General features: G+C 41.0%; 1 protein-coding gene across 2 annotated transcripts in view; it reads left to right on the top strand.

Moving 5' to 3' along the window:
• MINPP1 (multiple inositol-polyphosphate phosphatase 1) overlaps positions 1 to 17,369 on the top strand; it is a 69,017-nt gene that overhangs the window by 35,764 nt on the left and 15,884 nt on the right. The window contains exon 5 of one of the 2 annotated variants that reach the window (XM_059397411.1): positions 6,868 to 8,269. The exons of the other annotated variant lie outside the window; for it this stretch is intronic. Within the exon in view, the coding sequence (XP_059253394.1) occupies positions 6,868 to 7,264 (397 nt within the window). The 3' untranslated portion in view covers positions 7,265 to 8,269. Of the gene's footprint in view, positions 1 to 6,867; positions 8,270 to 17,369 lie in introns of those variants that run through there. 2 annotated transcript variants of the gene reach the window in all.

The raw sequence follows: 17,369 nt of genomic DNA, 5'->3' as shown, positions 1-17,369 counted from the left end.
TCCTGCTTTCTTTTAATAAGTGTTAATTAGCATGTTCTTTCTCCATGACTTTACTTTTAATTGGTATGTGTCTTTACATTGAAAGTGGGTTTCTCATAGGCAGCATATAATTGGGGCCTTGTTTTTGATCCACTCTGACAATCTCTTTTTAAATTTTAGTATATTTTGTCTATTGATTTTGACATAGTTATTGATTATTGATATAGTTGAATTAATATCTACCATGTTTGGTACTATTACCTGTTTGTTGCCCTTATTCTTGGTTCCTGGTTTTTTGTTGTTGTTGTTTTGGTTGTTTTTTTTTTGTTTTTGTTTTTGTTTTTTGTCTTTCACACTTGAAAAAGTGTTGCCTTTTGTGGTTTCAGTTGAACATTTTGTATCATTCAATTTCCTCTCATTCCTTAGCATATCAGCTGTCTGTCTGCCTTCCTTTCTTTTCTTTCTTTCTTTCTTTTTTTTTTATTGGTGGTTGCTCTACAGTTTGCAGTATGCCTTTACAACTAATCTAAGTCTGCTTTCAAATAACACTGTACCACTTCATGGTTAGTGCAAGTACCTTGTAATAACAAAATATTTCTAATTCTCCCTTCCTGTCTCTTGTGTCATTGCTGTCGTTCATTTTACTTACACATACATAGTATATGTGTGCACAACACGTACATGCATACATAATCAAATGCATTTTTGGTATTATTATTTTGAACAAATTGTTATCTGTTAGGTCAGTTAAGATTAAAAAATGTAGGGCGCCTGGGTGGCTCAGTGGGTTAAGCCGCTGCCTTCGGCTCAGGTCATGATCTCAGGGTCCTGGGATCAAGTCCTGCATCGGGCTCTCTCAGCAGGGAGCCTGCTTCCTCCTCTCTCTCTGCCTGCGTCTCTGCCTACTTGTGATCTCTCTCTGTCAAATAAATAAATAAAATCTTTAAAAAGATTTATAAAAAAAAATGTAAATAAAGGCTTTTGTTTTATCTTACTCCTCTCCAGTGTTCTTTCTTTTTCTTTTTTTAAGATTTTTATTTATTTATTTGACAGACAGAGATCACAAGTAGGCAGAGAGAGACAGGGGAAGCAGGCTCCCCGCCGAGCAGAGAGCCCAGTGCAGGGCTCGATTCCAGGACCCTGGGATCATGATCTGAGCCAAAGGCAGAGGCTTTAAACCCAGTGAGCCACCCAGGCATCCCTCCAGTGTTCGTTCTTTATGTAGCTCTGAGTTTCTGACCTATAACATTTTCCTTCTCTCTGAAAAACTTTTTTTTTAACATTTCTTGTGAGGTATGTCCATTGGCAACAAATTTCCATAATTTCTGTTTGTCACTTCTGAAGGATAATTTTGCATGGCACAAAATTCTTGGTTGGTGGGCTTTTTCTCTCAACATATAACTATTTCACTTCACCACCTTGCTTGCATGCCTCCTTCAAGATTTTTTTCTTTGTTTTTGATTTTATGAAGTTTGAATATGGTATGAGCTTCCTGGATCTGTTTTAGGATCTAACATTAATTTGGTGACACTTCCCTGAGGCCACAGTGGGCAGCTTTTCTGCCGTAAGACTTCCTGGGAATGCATTTGTCACCCTGCTCAGACCCACCTCCTCGCAGAGCACAGCTAGCTCTTCCCGGGACAGGAGGGCATGCTCTCCTGCTCACCCACCCGGTTCCCCTACCCCTCACACAAATGCTGGTCTGTAAGAGCCAGGAATAGCTTTCCTTTGTTTTTGGTCTTTCACCTCACCGTCCTTCTAGAGACAGAACAAAAATCAGCACGGTACCTGGCACTTGGCAGGGAATGATTCAACCTATGGCATCTAAATAAGAAAGCCAAATGGATTTTTACTCCTCTTTTGTTCTGTTTTGGAGAACTGGGTGCAGCTGTTATGTGCAAGGCCTTGTGGTGTGAACGCGGACAGCACCAGCCAGTTGCTTCCTCCAAAGTTGTAACAGCACCTGCTGGGTGTGCAAGACACAGAGGGAAAAGTAGACAAATAGAAGTGATCACAGTGAAGCTGTGTATTTGATATTACCTCATAAACATAAAAATATTTTTATCTGATTCTTGTAGAAAATCCAACCTATGTATAATTGTAAGTTTGTTACTTTCTACAGGCACTTTTGGATTTCTAAGCAAATTAGTGTTTTTAGTTTTTAAGACTGTTTTGGGGAAGGCTGCATCAGTTTTCACTCTATAATCTGTAGTTATCCCTGTCTTAAGTTATTATTATTGTATTGATGAATTTAACGAGAACTTTAAAAACAAAATTTTTTGTGTTGTCAGCTTCCGTAATAAAGATTGATCTGTATGGGAAGATAGTAGTCTTGGCATTTATTTAAAAATTAAACTTTTTCTTACTATTTGCCTAGAATTCTAAAATTAAAATTATTTATTGAAGTGTAATTAACATGCAATGTTATTAGTTTCAGGTGCGCAACATAATCCACAATATTATATGTTACTTAGTGCTCACCATGATAAGTGTAATCACCACCCGTCACTAAACAACATTATTACTGTCATACTGACTATGTTCCTAATAGTGTACTTTTTATCACCCCATGGCTTACTTATTTTGTAACTGGAAGTTTGTACCTCCTGATCCACTTTTATCTATCACATCTATAATCCCAGCCACCTCTCCTTTGGCAACTAACTACCAGTTTGTTTCCTGTATTCAGGAGTCTGTATTTTAATCTCTTTTTTTGTGTTTGTTTATTTTTTTCTTAAATTTCACCTATGAGTGAACTATAGTTCCTGTCTTTTTCTGTCTGATTTATTTTACTTAGCATAATAAACTCTGGGTCCATCCATATTGCCACAAATGGCCAGATCTCATCCTTTTTTATGGTTGAATAATATTCCATTGTGTGTTTATATCACTTGTATATAACACATCTCTATCCATTCATCTGTCGATGGACACTTGGGCGGCTTCCGTATCTTGGCTATTGTAAATAATGCTGTGATAAACATGAAATAAAATTTTTAAAATTTAGATGTATCAAATGACAGAAGACAAATATTTTTGTTGATATAGCTGTCTATGAATTAATATATAAACTTATTTGATTTCCCATAAAACTCCTATTAAGCATTTTTAAAGCATAGTTTTGCTCAAGTTTCTTCTCAAAAGTAGCTGATTTTAACAATAAAGCAATTCAGAGGAGGAAATGTATTGCTTTTTGTATATAAACCTAAAGCTTCGGGTTTAAAACTTAAATTGGGAGGGGGGCACCTGGGTGGCTCAGTTGTTAAGCATCTGCCTTCGGTTCAGGTCTGGATCCGAGGGTCCCGGGATCAAGCCCCTCATCAGGCTCCCTGCTCAGCAGGAAGCCTGCTTCTCCCTCTCCCTCTACCCTCCCCCAGCTTGTATTCCTTCTCTCGCTTTGTCTTTCTCTGTCAAATAAATAAATAAAATCTTTAATAAATAAATTAATTTTAAAAACTTAAATTTGGGTCACAACCCAATTTAATTTTCTTCTGTAGCTCGGATGTAATTACTAGAACTTCTCTCATGATTTGTACATAGCCTTATTGTTTTTTTCCCCTTCCCCAGTGCACACTTTTTGATGTGTGTTTGTTATTTGTCTTGTATCTTTTTTCTCTCTTTCTGTATTTGATTGAGTGCCGCCAAGTCTAAGAATGTGCGGCCGTGTACCCTATCCCGTACCAGCGATAGTACTACCAGCCCCGTGTGTATTATTCAGCACTTGGAAAGGGGGCTGGTCTGAATGGAGATGTGTTCTGAGTGTAAAGTATGCACTACATTTTGAAGACTTGACAGAAAAAAAGAATGTCAAGTAGTTCATTGATCATTTTGATGTAACTTGTTGAAACTAGACTATTTTACATTATATATGGTCTTTCATCCTGCTCCCAGTTTGTTGGAGTTCCTCTGTCAGTCAGGTCTTTCTGTGAGACCACAGAGGTGTTGCTGTGTCCTTCCTGACCTCTTGTCCATCCTGTTGGATCTCCTAGACCACAGTAGTGGGCATTAGGCCAAGGGTTGTGCTTCGCTTTGAGCTTGCTTCCTTCTGGTGGGAGGGCTTAAAATGTAAGCCAGAACAACACAAGTTTTAACTGGGTTCACATACATGTGCATTTTTTTAAAATAAATTCACAGTGCTGTGTATATATTTCCTCTTATGATTTTTTAAAATAACATTTTATTTTCTCTTTATTATAAGAATTCAGTATATAAAACTACAAACTATTTGTCAGTCAACTGTTTATGTTAATCAGTAAGGCTTCCGGTCAACAGCAGACTATCAATAGTTAGGTTTGTGGGGAGGCAGAATGTTATATATGGGGGTGCCTGGCTGGCCTAGTCCACAGACTGTGTGACTCTTAATCTCAGGGTTGTGAGTTCGAGCCCAGCTTTGGGCGTGGGGCCTACTTTTTATACACAGATTTTTGCCTGCTCAGAGGGTTGGCATCCCTAACCCCCACATTGTTCAAGGGTCAACTAACTGTATATTTACATTACTTACTTTCTTTAATTTGTATTACTATTAAATACCATTATATTTACACTGTGACAGTGCTGTCGTTAGCTTTGACTTGCGTATGCTCAAATACATAAAGGCAAGGCAAGTAACGAACCCATCCTTGGTTAGACAGTGTGCCGTATGTCCTCTTCTGGAGTAACCTGATTCCTGTTCAGCTGATTATTGCCTTATGGGAGTATATATTGTCAGATCTTTCAGGGTTTCAAGAGGAGTGAAATATTTGGATTGTGAAGAATCTGAAATCACCCTATCTTTATATACTGACAAATAATGCAAAATTTAAAAATAGTTATGCAGGTCAAAGCAAATAAAATTGTGTTCTGAATGATACTGCTTTGTAACTTTGGGCCTAAAGGGATGCTCCTCAAAATAAATACAGGTTTTAGATATTTTAAATGACCTAATTAGGAGATACCAGTTAAGAAAAGGGGCTTACAGTCACCTGTTGATGAATGGCTTTAAAATTTCCCTTTTAGAATATTTTAGATATTAATATTAATAGTTAATATTTAGAATATTTTAGAATATTAATCTCAGACTAGTGGATGATTTTGCAATAGTATGTTACAGCTTCTATGTATTTTTTGAGTATATATTTCTAGTACTCTATATTTTTATTTTTATTTTTTTTAAAGATTTTATTTATTTATTTGTCAGAGAGAGAGGGAGAGACAGCGAGCAAGCACTGGCAGGCAGAGTGGCAGGCAGAGGCAGAGAGAGAAGCAGGCTCCCTGCCGAGCAAGGAGCCCGATGTGGGACTCCATCCCAGGACACTGGGATCATGACCTGAGCCGAAGGCAGAGGCTTTAACCCACTGAGCCACCCAGGCGTCCCTATTTTTATTTTTTATAGGGTTTTTTTCTGCTCCCTATTCTTCTGTTTACTTTCCTCTTGCTCATTTTAATGTGAACTTGGTTTCCCTGAACAATTAGAAAAGACCTCATGTCAGGTTGCTTTCCTAACCTCATGGAGCTCCCTTTCCGGTATTGTGTGTGTGTGCTGTTCAGAAGTCTGCTGGGTGCCTTTCTGAGATTTTCTGGCTCTGGTCCCCTCCCCTGACTTGTATCCCAACCTGCTTTTCCCTTGGTATTTGCTGTCCCTATCTGGCTCAGTGTAGAGCCCGCTCCCAGGAGTTTCTCGTGTCTGTGGCCTCAGTCTTGGAATGGGGCCTTGGAGTGGCTGTTGCGGGAGCTCACAGGGACTAGATTTCCACAGCCCCAGGAGAGGCCTGTGCTAGTCCTCTCTTGTACTCACCAGATAAATACTAGATCTGTCCGCATGCTGTGTGGCTTCCCGCTGCACTCTTCCTCACAGACACCGATAATAATATTCAGGTCTTCAGGCTGTTTGTGATTCACTGAGAAAACTTTTCCCTATGGTTATTTGTAAATGTTTCTGTGGGTTTTGGACCTACTCTCTAATTCCATCTGTATTTTGTGGGGATTCTGATGCAGATTCTGCTGGCCTCCCAGAAAACCCAGCGCTAAGTTTGTAGTCTCATGTGTGGGGTGGCAGCAAGAAGTCAGATGGTTACTTGTATTTGAATAGATTTACAAATTATGTTCAAGAAAAAAGTCATATTCTTCCTATTAAAGAATAGGGGAAAGACTAAGCAGTCATTTGTTGCTGCTTAGTTTTAAAAAGGCTTTACCCAACAACAACAGCGAAAAACAAACAAACAAACAAAAAAACAACCAGAAAACTTGGATTAAATGTGACTTAGCTTGCAGTGTTGAAAAAGGTGTTGTACTCCTCACATTGCATAAACTCAGTCACAGACCCAGTCAACCAGTGAGAATAGGTTGCATCTCTACCCTTTCATGGCTGTCTTACAAATTCAGTGCCCAAGTCAGGTCTCGTAAAACATTGAAGGATTACATGAATTACCATTCACTGTTCAGACTTGGTTCCAACCAGGAAATTTATTGAATATTGTTTGTCTTTATTTCCTAGAGGCAAATAAAATAGCATTTGAAGTTCATTCAGAAGACCTCCCTGGAATAATTTATATCGACTAAGGACCAGTTTGCTCAGTTTCATTCATGGAAAAGCAATACAATTTTGAAATACATATCTGCTTCAGGTTCCTTAATCTCCTAATTAAAAACTTTCTTCTGTCTGTGAACTTAGAGAATAGCGAGTGTGCAGTGTTTTAGATGGATTTCCTGTACCACAGGGATCCTGAATTCGGAACTGAACTGAATATAAACAGTTTAGTTCATGGCCACACAGAATGTTAACCATATTGTTGACTTGTGTATATAAAGATTAGAAAAACAAGGACATTGTACACTGCTTCTCATTACTGTAGATGCTATCTTCCATGACATGAGTCTATATATATACTTTCTCTCCATTTGTTTTTTAAGGTCTCAGCCAATTTCCTCTCCAGTCATCCTTCAGTTTGGTCATGCAGAGACCCTTCTGCCACTGCTCTCTCTGATGGGCTACTTCAAAGACAAGGAGCCCCTAACAGCTTACAATTACAAGGAACAGTTGCATCGTAAATTCCGGAGTGGCCATATTGTGCCCTACGCCTCGAACCTAATATTCGTGCTTTACCACTGTAAAAATGCTAAGACTCCTAAGGAGGAATTCCGAGTGCAGATGCTGTTGAATGAGAAGGTATTACCGTTGGCTTACTCACAGGAAACTGCCTCCTTGTACGAGGATCTGAAGGACCACTACAAGGACATCCTTCAGAGCTGCCATGCCAGTGAAGAGTGTGAATTACCAAAGGTGAACAACACATCTGACGAGCTATGAGTACCTGGAGAACAGTTCTCATTCATCGGGGACTGATCCAGAGGGAGTGATTACATGCTTGGAATAGGTGGGCAACCCACGGTTACAGAAAGCTTTCACAGTACTTCAGTATTTCTGTCTTTTCACAGAAAAATGTTGAGTTTCTTTTTGACTCTGGAACATGGATGTGTAAGAAACTATTCTTCACTGGAGCAGCTCTCTTAGGAGAAAAAAATTGATTCAAAGAACTAGCTGGCCCTGCAAACATTTATAGAAATTAGATCCTTCTTGTTTATATGAGAAATCTCACACTGAGATGGAGTATGATTTCAAAGTGATACTTGAAAGTGCTGGACTCACAACGTATGTCATTTGGATGATCTCTTACTTGACCGAGTGCAGGAACTTTCCAGTTGTGATGCCTTCTCTGTCTCTCCCTCAGGTAGCTCAGCTTTGGCATCATTGGTCTTCAGCAGACGTAGTGTGGTGCTGGGACTGTCGCTTTGGAAGAAAGCTGACACCTCTCTAGTTAAGATTTGAAACCATATTAAGAAACAGAGTGTGATTTTCAAAGGACAGCTTCACTTGAAGACAAAAAGCATAATAAAATAGATATTTTTGATAATAGTATTTATAAAGTATTTGAACGCCTTTTCAATAATTCCTTTTAACCTCGTAGTAAGTCTTGCAAGGCCTTTCTTTAGTATCTTAGCTATTTTACATTTATAACAATGGAGGACAAAGAGGACCATTAGCAACAAGGAAGACGGATAGAATCAGAGTTTCTTAAATCCATTGCTTTACAGTTTTTTTCATTCTGTCACTTTGCTTCTATTTTTATATTTTGCTATTATGTGAAGTGTATCTTGCTTATCACTTTTCCATTATTTTTTTCCCCCCTAAATAAAGACTTTATTCTGGCTGGATTAGTTTCACAGATCTGAATGCATTTCAACGAGATACTGAGTTTTGTCAAATGCCGTGAAGGTGTTTGCTATAAAAATAAACAGAATTCTTGTGACTTTACTTTCAGGTCTTTTTGCTGTGTCAATATGCAATCAGTAATTGATGGTAAAAGGTTGGAACTAAAAGCAGCTTTGACAAAATCAGGCAATATAAGGCAATTTTCTTCTATTAAAAATTTCCTCAAGTAAATTGCCACTTCTTTTTTGGAAATATATTTTATTAAAAACTAAATAAGAAATATCACAACTACATATTGAAAATTATAAAAGATGCATGGATCATCTGTTGATCATTGATCTTCAGATGAATTACATCCATAAAATAGGTCATTAGCTGATGCACCGGTACACTGCTGATTGTTCCCGCAAGGGGCTGCTGCTGTCTAATTTTTTTCTTTTTAATTTTTAAATGGGTGGATAAGAAGAGAATAATCTAGCAAGCATTCCTGTGCACCATCCTATTCCATCAGAATAACATTGTAACATATGACTTAGGTCCAAGTAAGAACAACTGAGGTCTTTTTTGTGTTCTGAGCCTCGAGGTAACCACCAGCATAAAATTCAGTACTCACCATTCCATTGCATGCTTGACTCTGGAAACTTACAGTATTGTGGGGATTTTAAAATTTTCTAGAAAACAACCATTCTTGAATATCATGTTAGTCTTGAATGGGTGATTTATTTTAACTGCTGTGTTTTCTTTTCAGGACTTTCTTTATCCAGATTATTTATCACAAATTAATATTGTCAGCTTGTCAATACTTGCTCAGTACTTTTTGTGAACAAACACTAGACTCAGGCTATAGGTGTATAAAATTGAATGAACCTAGTTCTTTCAAGGGGGTTATCTCAAAAGACCTTAAAACAAATTTACTTGGTGTCTGACATATTGACTAGATAATTTTTTTTTTAAAGATTTTTATTTCTTCATTTGACAGACAGAGATCACAAGTAGGCAGAGAAGCAGGCAGAGAAAGAGGGGGAAGCAGGCTCCCCGCCGAGCAGAGAGCCCATCGCGGGGCTTGATTCCAAAACCCTGGGATCACAATCTGAGCCGGAGGCAGAGGCTTTAACCCACTAAGCCACCCAGGTGCCCCAACTAGATAATTTGATTCACAAACTTCTCCTAGGCTATGAAAGTTTTATAGGAGGTATTTAATTTTGTTATTAAAACAGGACCATATAATCAGCTTGATAGTATTTTAGGGCAAGTGGGGTCCATTTTTGCTTAATACTACAGAGATTGTGTTATTGTTTCTGGTGCTATTATTCCCATTTAGGATATGCCTGAAACTGAAGAATTTCATCATGAAAACTGAAAGCTCTTTAGGATAGGCTATATAGAAAGTTGAACATTCAAAAGTCATCTTTGGCTAACATAGGGCTCATTCGGAATAGGTGACCAAATCACTCAGTTAAGCCACATTTAAATGACTATTGGTTCTGACATTTTCATCAATTAATAAACAGCTATTGACATTAGCCATTTTCCTGTCTAATCTACAATTTGGTGTGCACAGTGCATTTTACTCCCTTTTCTGTAGTCATGTTTTGTTTTAAAGCTTCTGCTCTCCAATATATAATCATTCACTTGATACTAATTGGGTATATAGTTTTGATTGTAACTTTAACACTGAAAGCAAAACTCCACTTGAAAAAAGAGCTGTTTTTTTCCCCCCAGGCCTAATAACTTTTATATGTTCATTAGATTCCTTTTGTAAACCACAGAACTGGTGCATGCCCTTAAATACTTGGGAGTCACGTATAACCAAACCAGAACATATTTCCTCTAAGATGGATATTTCATGTGGTGTTCATTAATGATCCTTGCAATTTGGCCTGTCTTCTGCCAAATGGAAGCTGAAAATAAATATTTGCATTACCATATCATGTGCCTCTATCTAGCCATCATAAACTTCTCAGATCATTGTGTTCTCCCCAGGCCATTCTTTGTCTCTTGCTCCCTTAGCATTTCCATTTCCTTCCACTCACCTCACAGCCCAGTCCACTCTTAAGCACCTTCACATCCATCTGTTAAGCTGCTTTTATTGTGTGTAAGTGGTATTTTTGAGAAAATTCCACAGCACCCCCTCCCCGCCCCCCCCGCCACGCCCCAGCCCCAAAAGATGTCATGTTCTTCCAGTTAAAAGACTTATAGTTTGAACTGCCTATCTGGAACTTGGCAGGAGGTTAACCTTTAGAGCTTTAGCAGTGGGAGGTGCCTGGCTGGCTCAGCCCATCTCGAATGTGTGGCTTCTGGTCCCGGGATCGTGAGTTCTAGTCCCATATTGGGCATAGAGTTTAGCTAAAAAACAAACAAACAAACAAAACCATCATTACTGAAGTAATACATCTTAGGGTAGAAGGATTCTTCATTGTCTTCTACGACTAGTCTCAATTCAGCATCTTCCATGTACTGTTCCCAGATTTTAAACCATTGTTTATACCTAAGCCATTCATATACACACTCTTGTTTGATGAACTGGGAGAAGAAATATTTGTTCATTAAAATGATGGCCTTCTAAAATAATACTCCTAGTATAAAGAGAAAATGCCATTAGAATATTGCACATGATTTCTGAAATAGCTAATACGGAAAATTATGGTGGGATGAAAATCTGTAGATTATCTCTGCTTTTTTCATTGGAGTTTATCCTGCCAAACTTGGTTCTGATTGTCTTTTGACTAAACATGAACAATACGGATGCTTTGGGAAACTTTTTCAACAAATATTCTATAAAACAAAAGTCCAGGTTCAATATAAATTATGCCAATATGTATTGGTGAAACATGTCTTTGGCTACATCCAGATGAGAAAGTTCTATTTAATCGCTAAGAAGCATTCTTACATGGAGATAGGAAGGACACTAGTTTTGCTCTCTCCCTGAGAAACCAGCGTTACTCTCTTTTCCTTAAAATTTCTGTCCTTGCTCTTGTCTTCCCCAGGAGGTGTGACCACTGGTCTCGGTGTGGGACAAGAGTGTTTTTCCTGTCTGCAGTGTTGCTCCCTGAAACTTGCTGCCGCTCTTTGTGTTGGGGAGATCAGGAGGAGAGCCTAGAGTTCTAGCTTGACTATGTTAGTTTTATAGTCTTCTTAACCCACCCCGAATTCTGTCCACGGTGGGGAAAAAAGCAGTTGGGTTTCACAGTTTTTCTTGCCACTTTACTGCTGGTGGCTGAAAAGAGGCTCAGGAGAGATTAGAGTTTGAGGGAAGACAATGGAAGGAATGAATGAGAAACTATCCCCTGCCTTTTCCTTGTTGAGTGGGAGCCAGTCCACGGAACTCCCAGGCACAGACAGGGAACCAGAAGGAGCTGGGATTCTGCTTGAGCCTGCTTGCAGGTCTTCAGGCCTTTCTCATACTGGAAATGGAAGGGAGCAGCCAGCGCTTCAGAACTCTTTCAAACAGGTGCTGCTGATTTTTGTCTCCGTCACCTGCCAGAGGGAGGTTAAGTAATACTTGCTTTTCAAGTCTAGCTGTTCTCATTCTTGCTCTTGAAAACATAGAAGCCCAGCTGGAAGACTTCCTTGCAAGCCAAGGGCGCATTATAAATGTCAGAGAACTATATTTTTTTTAACAGCTCTAAAAACTCTGGTTATGGGGCACCTGGGTGGCTCAGCTGGTTAAGCGTTTGCTTTTGGCTCAGGTCATGTTCTTGGGGTCCTGGGATCGAGTCCCATGTTGGGCTCCCTGCTCAGTGGGGAGTCTGCTTCTCTCTGCCCCTCCCCTTGCTCGTTCTCTCTTAAAGTCCTTAAAAAATGAAAGTTATTAAAGATGTTACAAGCACCACCACCGACAGGGGGCCATGCATTTGTTAGTATTTGTCACATCTCATCTTTGGAGAAACATCACCTCCTGTTACAAAGTCATATTGTAACAAGTTACTTGATAATTATCAGTGTACCTGGTGTTAACGAGGTCCCCCATAAGATCTTGTGTAGAATTCTAGTTAGCACTGGGTAAGGGAATGGCCTGAGCCTACCATGTACTAGAGAAGGTGTTTCACTGACTCCACTTAATCTCCATTACGGATTACCAAGTCGGCGGTTTGAAACCCATTTTGCAGATAAAGAAATGAGGTTGAGAATGAAAGTGCTTTTTAAAAAAAAAAAAAAACACTTGACGCTCTACTCCATGTGTTTGTTCTATCAGTGATAAAGTGGAATTTTGACCTGGTTCATACGGGGCACTCTGGTGTGCAGATTGTTTGAGTAAGGCGCTGTAATGATAAACTCCATAAATCTCTCGACTCTGCTCACCGGTGCAATAAAAATGCTGCCGTTCTTCATCCTTTTCCGTAGCTACTGGCTTTAACTGCTGAGCTCAGGAAGATGCACCCTTAGCAGGAACAAAAGGGGACAAAAGCGTCACCCAAGTCTTTCACACGACTTTTTCCAAGACAGATTGCTTCCTTCTGTCCCCCCAGGCTGAGCCAAGTGCACTGGGCACCTGGTGTGGAAGGCTTTCCAAGTCAGCCGGGAGGGGCAGGTTCATTGCCTGCGGTATTACACACCATCCCTTAGAATTGAATTTGTAGTATTTCACAGCAAAGCACAGTTCAGCTTTGCTGGAGCATCTAGATGGTTTCAGTTCCAAATTAATGGGAACAGTAGATACATTGTGTGTTTATTTTCCCTTCCCTTCACTCAGTAAAGCAGCCACTTCTGGAAGCCTCACTCCCATAATGCACCTGTTGAGTCCTTAAAGCCAGGCTCCTTGAGCACACAGCAGGGGCACCTGGCAGATCCCCCATCAGATAGCCATGAGGAAGATTCTAAGGGGGAGTGAAAAAGCAAGAATTTACTGCAAGTGGAGTATGTTACGCCACACCAGTGATCTCTGCCCCACGCCGCCACATAAATGTGCCTCTCTAATCCCCATTTCGATGACAGTGTGGCTTACAGCAAACAAATGGCTACTCAGTTTCCTTAATGCTGGTAGAGTCCCACTGCATATGGGCATTGCTAGAAAGTGTTTCCCAGTCTGAGGACCCGAACACAAAATTTGATCTCCTGTTGATGGCCACTTGACGGGCAGCCTGCAGACCAGCTGCATTTGGCATCATCTGGGCGCTTGGGCGTTGACAAGTGGGATGTTTCCTAACCATGTGCGGCTCATTCATTTTCCTGAACCTTGGCTGTGGTGGCGGGGGACACAGGGGGAGGAGTTGGTCAGACGAGCTGTCCCCTGCCCTTTGTGAGCTGTCCTGATTCAGTTCCAGGCCCCATTTTTGGGTCTGGGCCTTCTCCTTCCTTTCCCATTTCCGTTCCTGTCCTGCTTGGTATGGATTTTTATTCCCAGGAGGTTGTCCTCAACGTGGGGCCATGTCCTAGAAGGGGGTGTCAGCAGGGGAGGTTTGTGGGGTCCCAGGGCCCCTGCTCAGCCCCTTTCAGAGCTGAAGTTGACCCAGCCGCAGTCTGGCTGCTGTGCTCTCAACGAGTAATCGTGGGTGACTCCGGGGTCCTCCCTTCCATCAGCTGCTCCATTGCTCCACACAGAGGAGACGCTCGTGTGGAATGGGCCATGGGGGTTTGTCCCAATGTCTTAGTTTGGGGGACTCTTGGGGGATACCTCACCAGCTTGTGTTGTAGATGTTGTCGTGGGGTGTTTGGTTTTATCATTTTTGCTGCTCTGTGTTTATGGGAGGCAGTGGGTTGGAGAAAGTTAAAAAGTTATGCCATCATTTGCCATCTTCTCCGATTCTTTCCAAGTCTTTTAAGAGAGTCACCACCATTCCCCTCTCTTCTTTTTTGAAGTACGTCTTCACATACTTGGACCAAAATTGGGTTGTCTTCCATTTACTGAGATGTATACGGTTCTTTACATATTCTGGATACAGGTTCTTTATCAGAGGAATGTTTTGCAGATATTTTCTTCTAGTCTGTGGCTTCTTTCGACCAACACTCTGGCGTGAGGTTTATTGGTGTGGTTTCATGAGTCGTGGTTCATTCACTCTCATTGTATTACATTGTTCACGAATATACCACAACTTACCCCTTCATTTCTTGATGGACATTAGGGTAGTTTCAAGTTTCTGGTTACTAGCATGGTGCTTTTATTAGTGTTCTCGTGCCTCCTTTGGTGAGCATCTATATGCATTTCCAAATCTGTGTGCAATTCCATTAGGAGCAGAACTGCTAGGTCATAGGGTATGCACACATAAGGTTTTGGTACTCACGGCTAAACATTTTCCCAAAGAAGTTGTGCCAGATCACCTTCCTGATGATGGTACGTGGAAGTACCATTTGGCTGACATTCTATTTGGTCTTACCTGTCTTTTTACTTTAACCATTTTTGTAGTGTGTTGTTTCATCATGGTTTTCATTTGAATTTCTTTTTCTTTTTCTTTTTTTAAAATTTATTTATTTAACAGAGAGAGAGAGATCACAAGTAGGCAGAGAGGCAGGCAGAGAGGCAGGCAGAGAGAGAGGAGGAAGCAGGCTCTCCACTGAGCAGAAAGCCTGATGTGGGGCTCGATCCCAGGACCCTGAGATCATGACCTGAGCTGAAGGCAGAGGCTTAACCCACTGAGCCACCCAGGCACCCCTTCATTTGAATTTCTTAGATAATTAATGAAATTGAGCGCCCTTTCAAACGGCCGTGACAGCTTCCTTCGTGACATGCGTGTTTGAATCTTCTCCACCTTTTCCTGCTGGACTGTCTGCCCTTTTCTTGTGTTGAGCCATAGGCTCTGGTAGAATTTTTTTCCTCTCTATCCCTGATATTCTGAAGGCTAAGTGTGAAATTGTCTTTGTTCTGTATGAGAGGGTGGGCCTCAAAGCCCATGTCATTTCCCAGCTCTGGAAAGTCTTGATTTGTCTTTCCTTAAGTATTATTTCTCTGCCATTTCCTCCTGTGATTGGTTCCCAAGCCTCTTCACTGCTTTCTGTATTTTTTTTTAACCCTTTGTCTCTCGATACTGCTTTTTTATTCATTTATTTTTTAGAGAGGGAAAGAGGGGAGGAGACACAGGGAGAAGGGAGGCAGAATCATAAGGAGGCTCCACGTGGGCCCAGCAGAACTGAGGTGAGGCTCGATCCCATGACCCTGAGATCATGACCTGAGCTGAAATCAAGAGTCTGATGCTTAACCTACTGAGCCACTCAGGTGTCCCTCTTAATACTGCTTTCTGAGTAATGTTCTTAGTACTCCAATCTGTGCGGTGGAGTTTTTTGTTTTTTGTTTTTTAATTCATGACTACTCTTTAAAAACTTTAATAATTATATAAATATAATTTCTAGTACTTGTAATTGGTTCTTTTTCATATCCATTTGCTTTGTTTCTGTGTTATATCTTTTTTTGTTCTCTTAAATTGAAGGTTAATCTTCAGTTTATCTCTTTGATCATTCTGAACATTTAAGTCTTTGTCAGCCTGTAGCGTAAGATTAATTTTCATTTCATCCTGAAAGAACTCGTTTGCTTTGTTGATTTTACTTATTTTTTTTCTTTGCCTAGCATTAGATTTCTTTCTGGAAATGTGTCTGGCACACTTGTTTGGCAGAGAAGTTGTGTGTGTTTCCGCCTGCTTTCTCTCCTTCTTGTCTTTCAGTCTGCCCTCGCCTCGAGTTGCTGCAGCAGAGATTCCCGGTCCCAAACCACATCTTATGACAATGCTCGGGGGTGTGCTGTGTCACTGAGCCACTCCTGGTCCTCAGCATTGTCCTGCCGATTCCCGAGGCACAGTGCCCCCAACCCGCTGTCGGCTACTTCCTCTTAGGCCACGTCTCCTGAGAGTGCATATGCCCCGGTTTCATTTCATCCTTTGAAACCCCAGACCCTGGTTTCAAGCAGCAGATCATTAATCTCTCATCCCATTTGGAACATTTTTAGTCCCCATTAAATTCTGGAGGTTGTGGGCCCCATGACCTCTGCTGCTTCCTGGTTGGGAGCAGCAGCCCCTCTCACGGCTCTGTGCTGCTCATCTGTTCCGGTTCATAGGCTCTGTGGCCTGTGTGTGAGGCCTTCCCATCTGGTCTCTTTTTAATACCATATTATTATTTGAGCAGGAGAGGTATGTCAACGTAAGGACCAGAAATCCAATTACTGTGTGAGTTTTCAGTATTGGTGGCTACTTCGAAATGTGGAGGACATTATGAAACTTCTCCGGACCCTGGCTTATTCAGCTGTAAAACAAGGCTTTTGCACTGAGGTCCTCAAAGTCCATTCTACTTCTGAATTCTGTAGTTTATAGGACCTAAAGCCTATGCTTGTGTCCATGTTCACTCAGGCCATTTGTAGTAGGGGGTTGGAACCCTCGGCTTCTGCTTTCTGGCTCAAGAATTGCAGCTGCCGTAACTGCAAACAGAAGGCCGGACAAGGTTCCCAAAGTAGAACTTCTCTGATCCAAAAGTTGATCTTTATGCAAAGACCAAAAGGCAGCCACTGAAAAAGAAGCTTTTTAGTGTGGTCGTTACAGTCTCAGAAACCCAGGAGCAGTAGTCAGGGTGAGCGCCTTGTCCGGAGCAGAGATGGAAAAGATTCTGCTTGGGGAATGGATGCCTCTTGGGTCGTGAAAACAGTTACAGCTATCAAGGAAGTAGGGCCCGGCCAAAAGTACCAGTGGCTTTTCACCTATCCGCTAGACGAAGCCACAAGAATGTGAAACTTTCAGAAAACTTATAATGTTTTTTTTTCCTGCCAATTCAAGAAACCCAGGCTCTTGTTCCACCACGCTAGCGGCTAGTTTGCAGAGTGAGTAGCTGAAGCCCAGGCCTGTGACGGTGCGAAGCTGTATTGTGTTTGGGGACAAAACAAAAACACTAAAGGTCAGCCCCTGGGGTCTCCCGTGATCTCTGCCACGAACTAGCAATGGGACTCGATACCTTCATGTCTCACCTGCTTGTCCTCCTCTGGAAAACGAAGAGAGAATGTTAGTGATAGACCAAGCAAGGAAACACCTGTACAGGGAGACCTGTTGGTGGCAGGGCAGGGTGGGGGATCTTCTTCCTCCGTGATTTCTGTCCTTTGTTTCTTAAGCACAAAGGGTCCTGATCAGCTGAATTAGTTGAATTTTCAAAACCCCAAAAGTCAAAAATATAAGATGTTAATAGAAGTTGATTTAATTTTCAAAGGTGGTGAGGGTAAGTGAGTGGGAATTTAGAGGAACAGCTGGAAAAATCCAGCCCCGCTCTGACTTTGAGGAGCCGGTGCTGAGCCCTC

This window comes from Mustela nigripes, chromosome 4 (assembly GCF_022355385.1).
Source record: "Mustela nigripes isolate SB6536 chromosome 4, MUSNIG.SB6536, whole genome shotgun sequence".
Classification (NCBI taxonomy): Eukaryota; Metazoa; Chordata; class Mammalia; order Carnivora; family Mustelidae; genus Mustela; species Mustela nigripes.
Note: the sequence above shows the minus strand (reverse complement) of the source record. Positions and strands in the feature narration are given on the sequence as shown.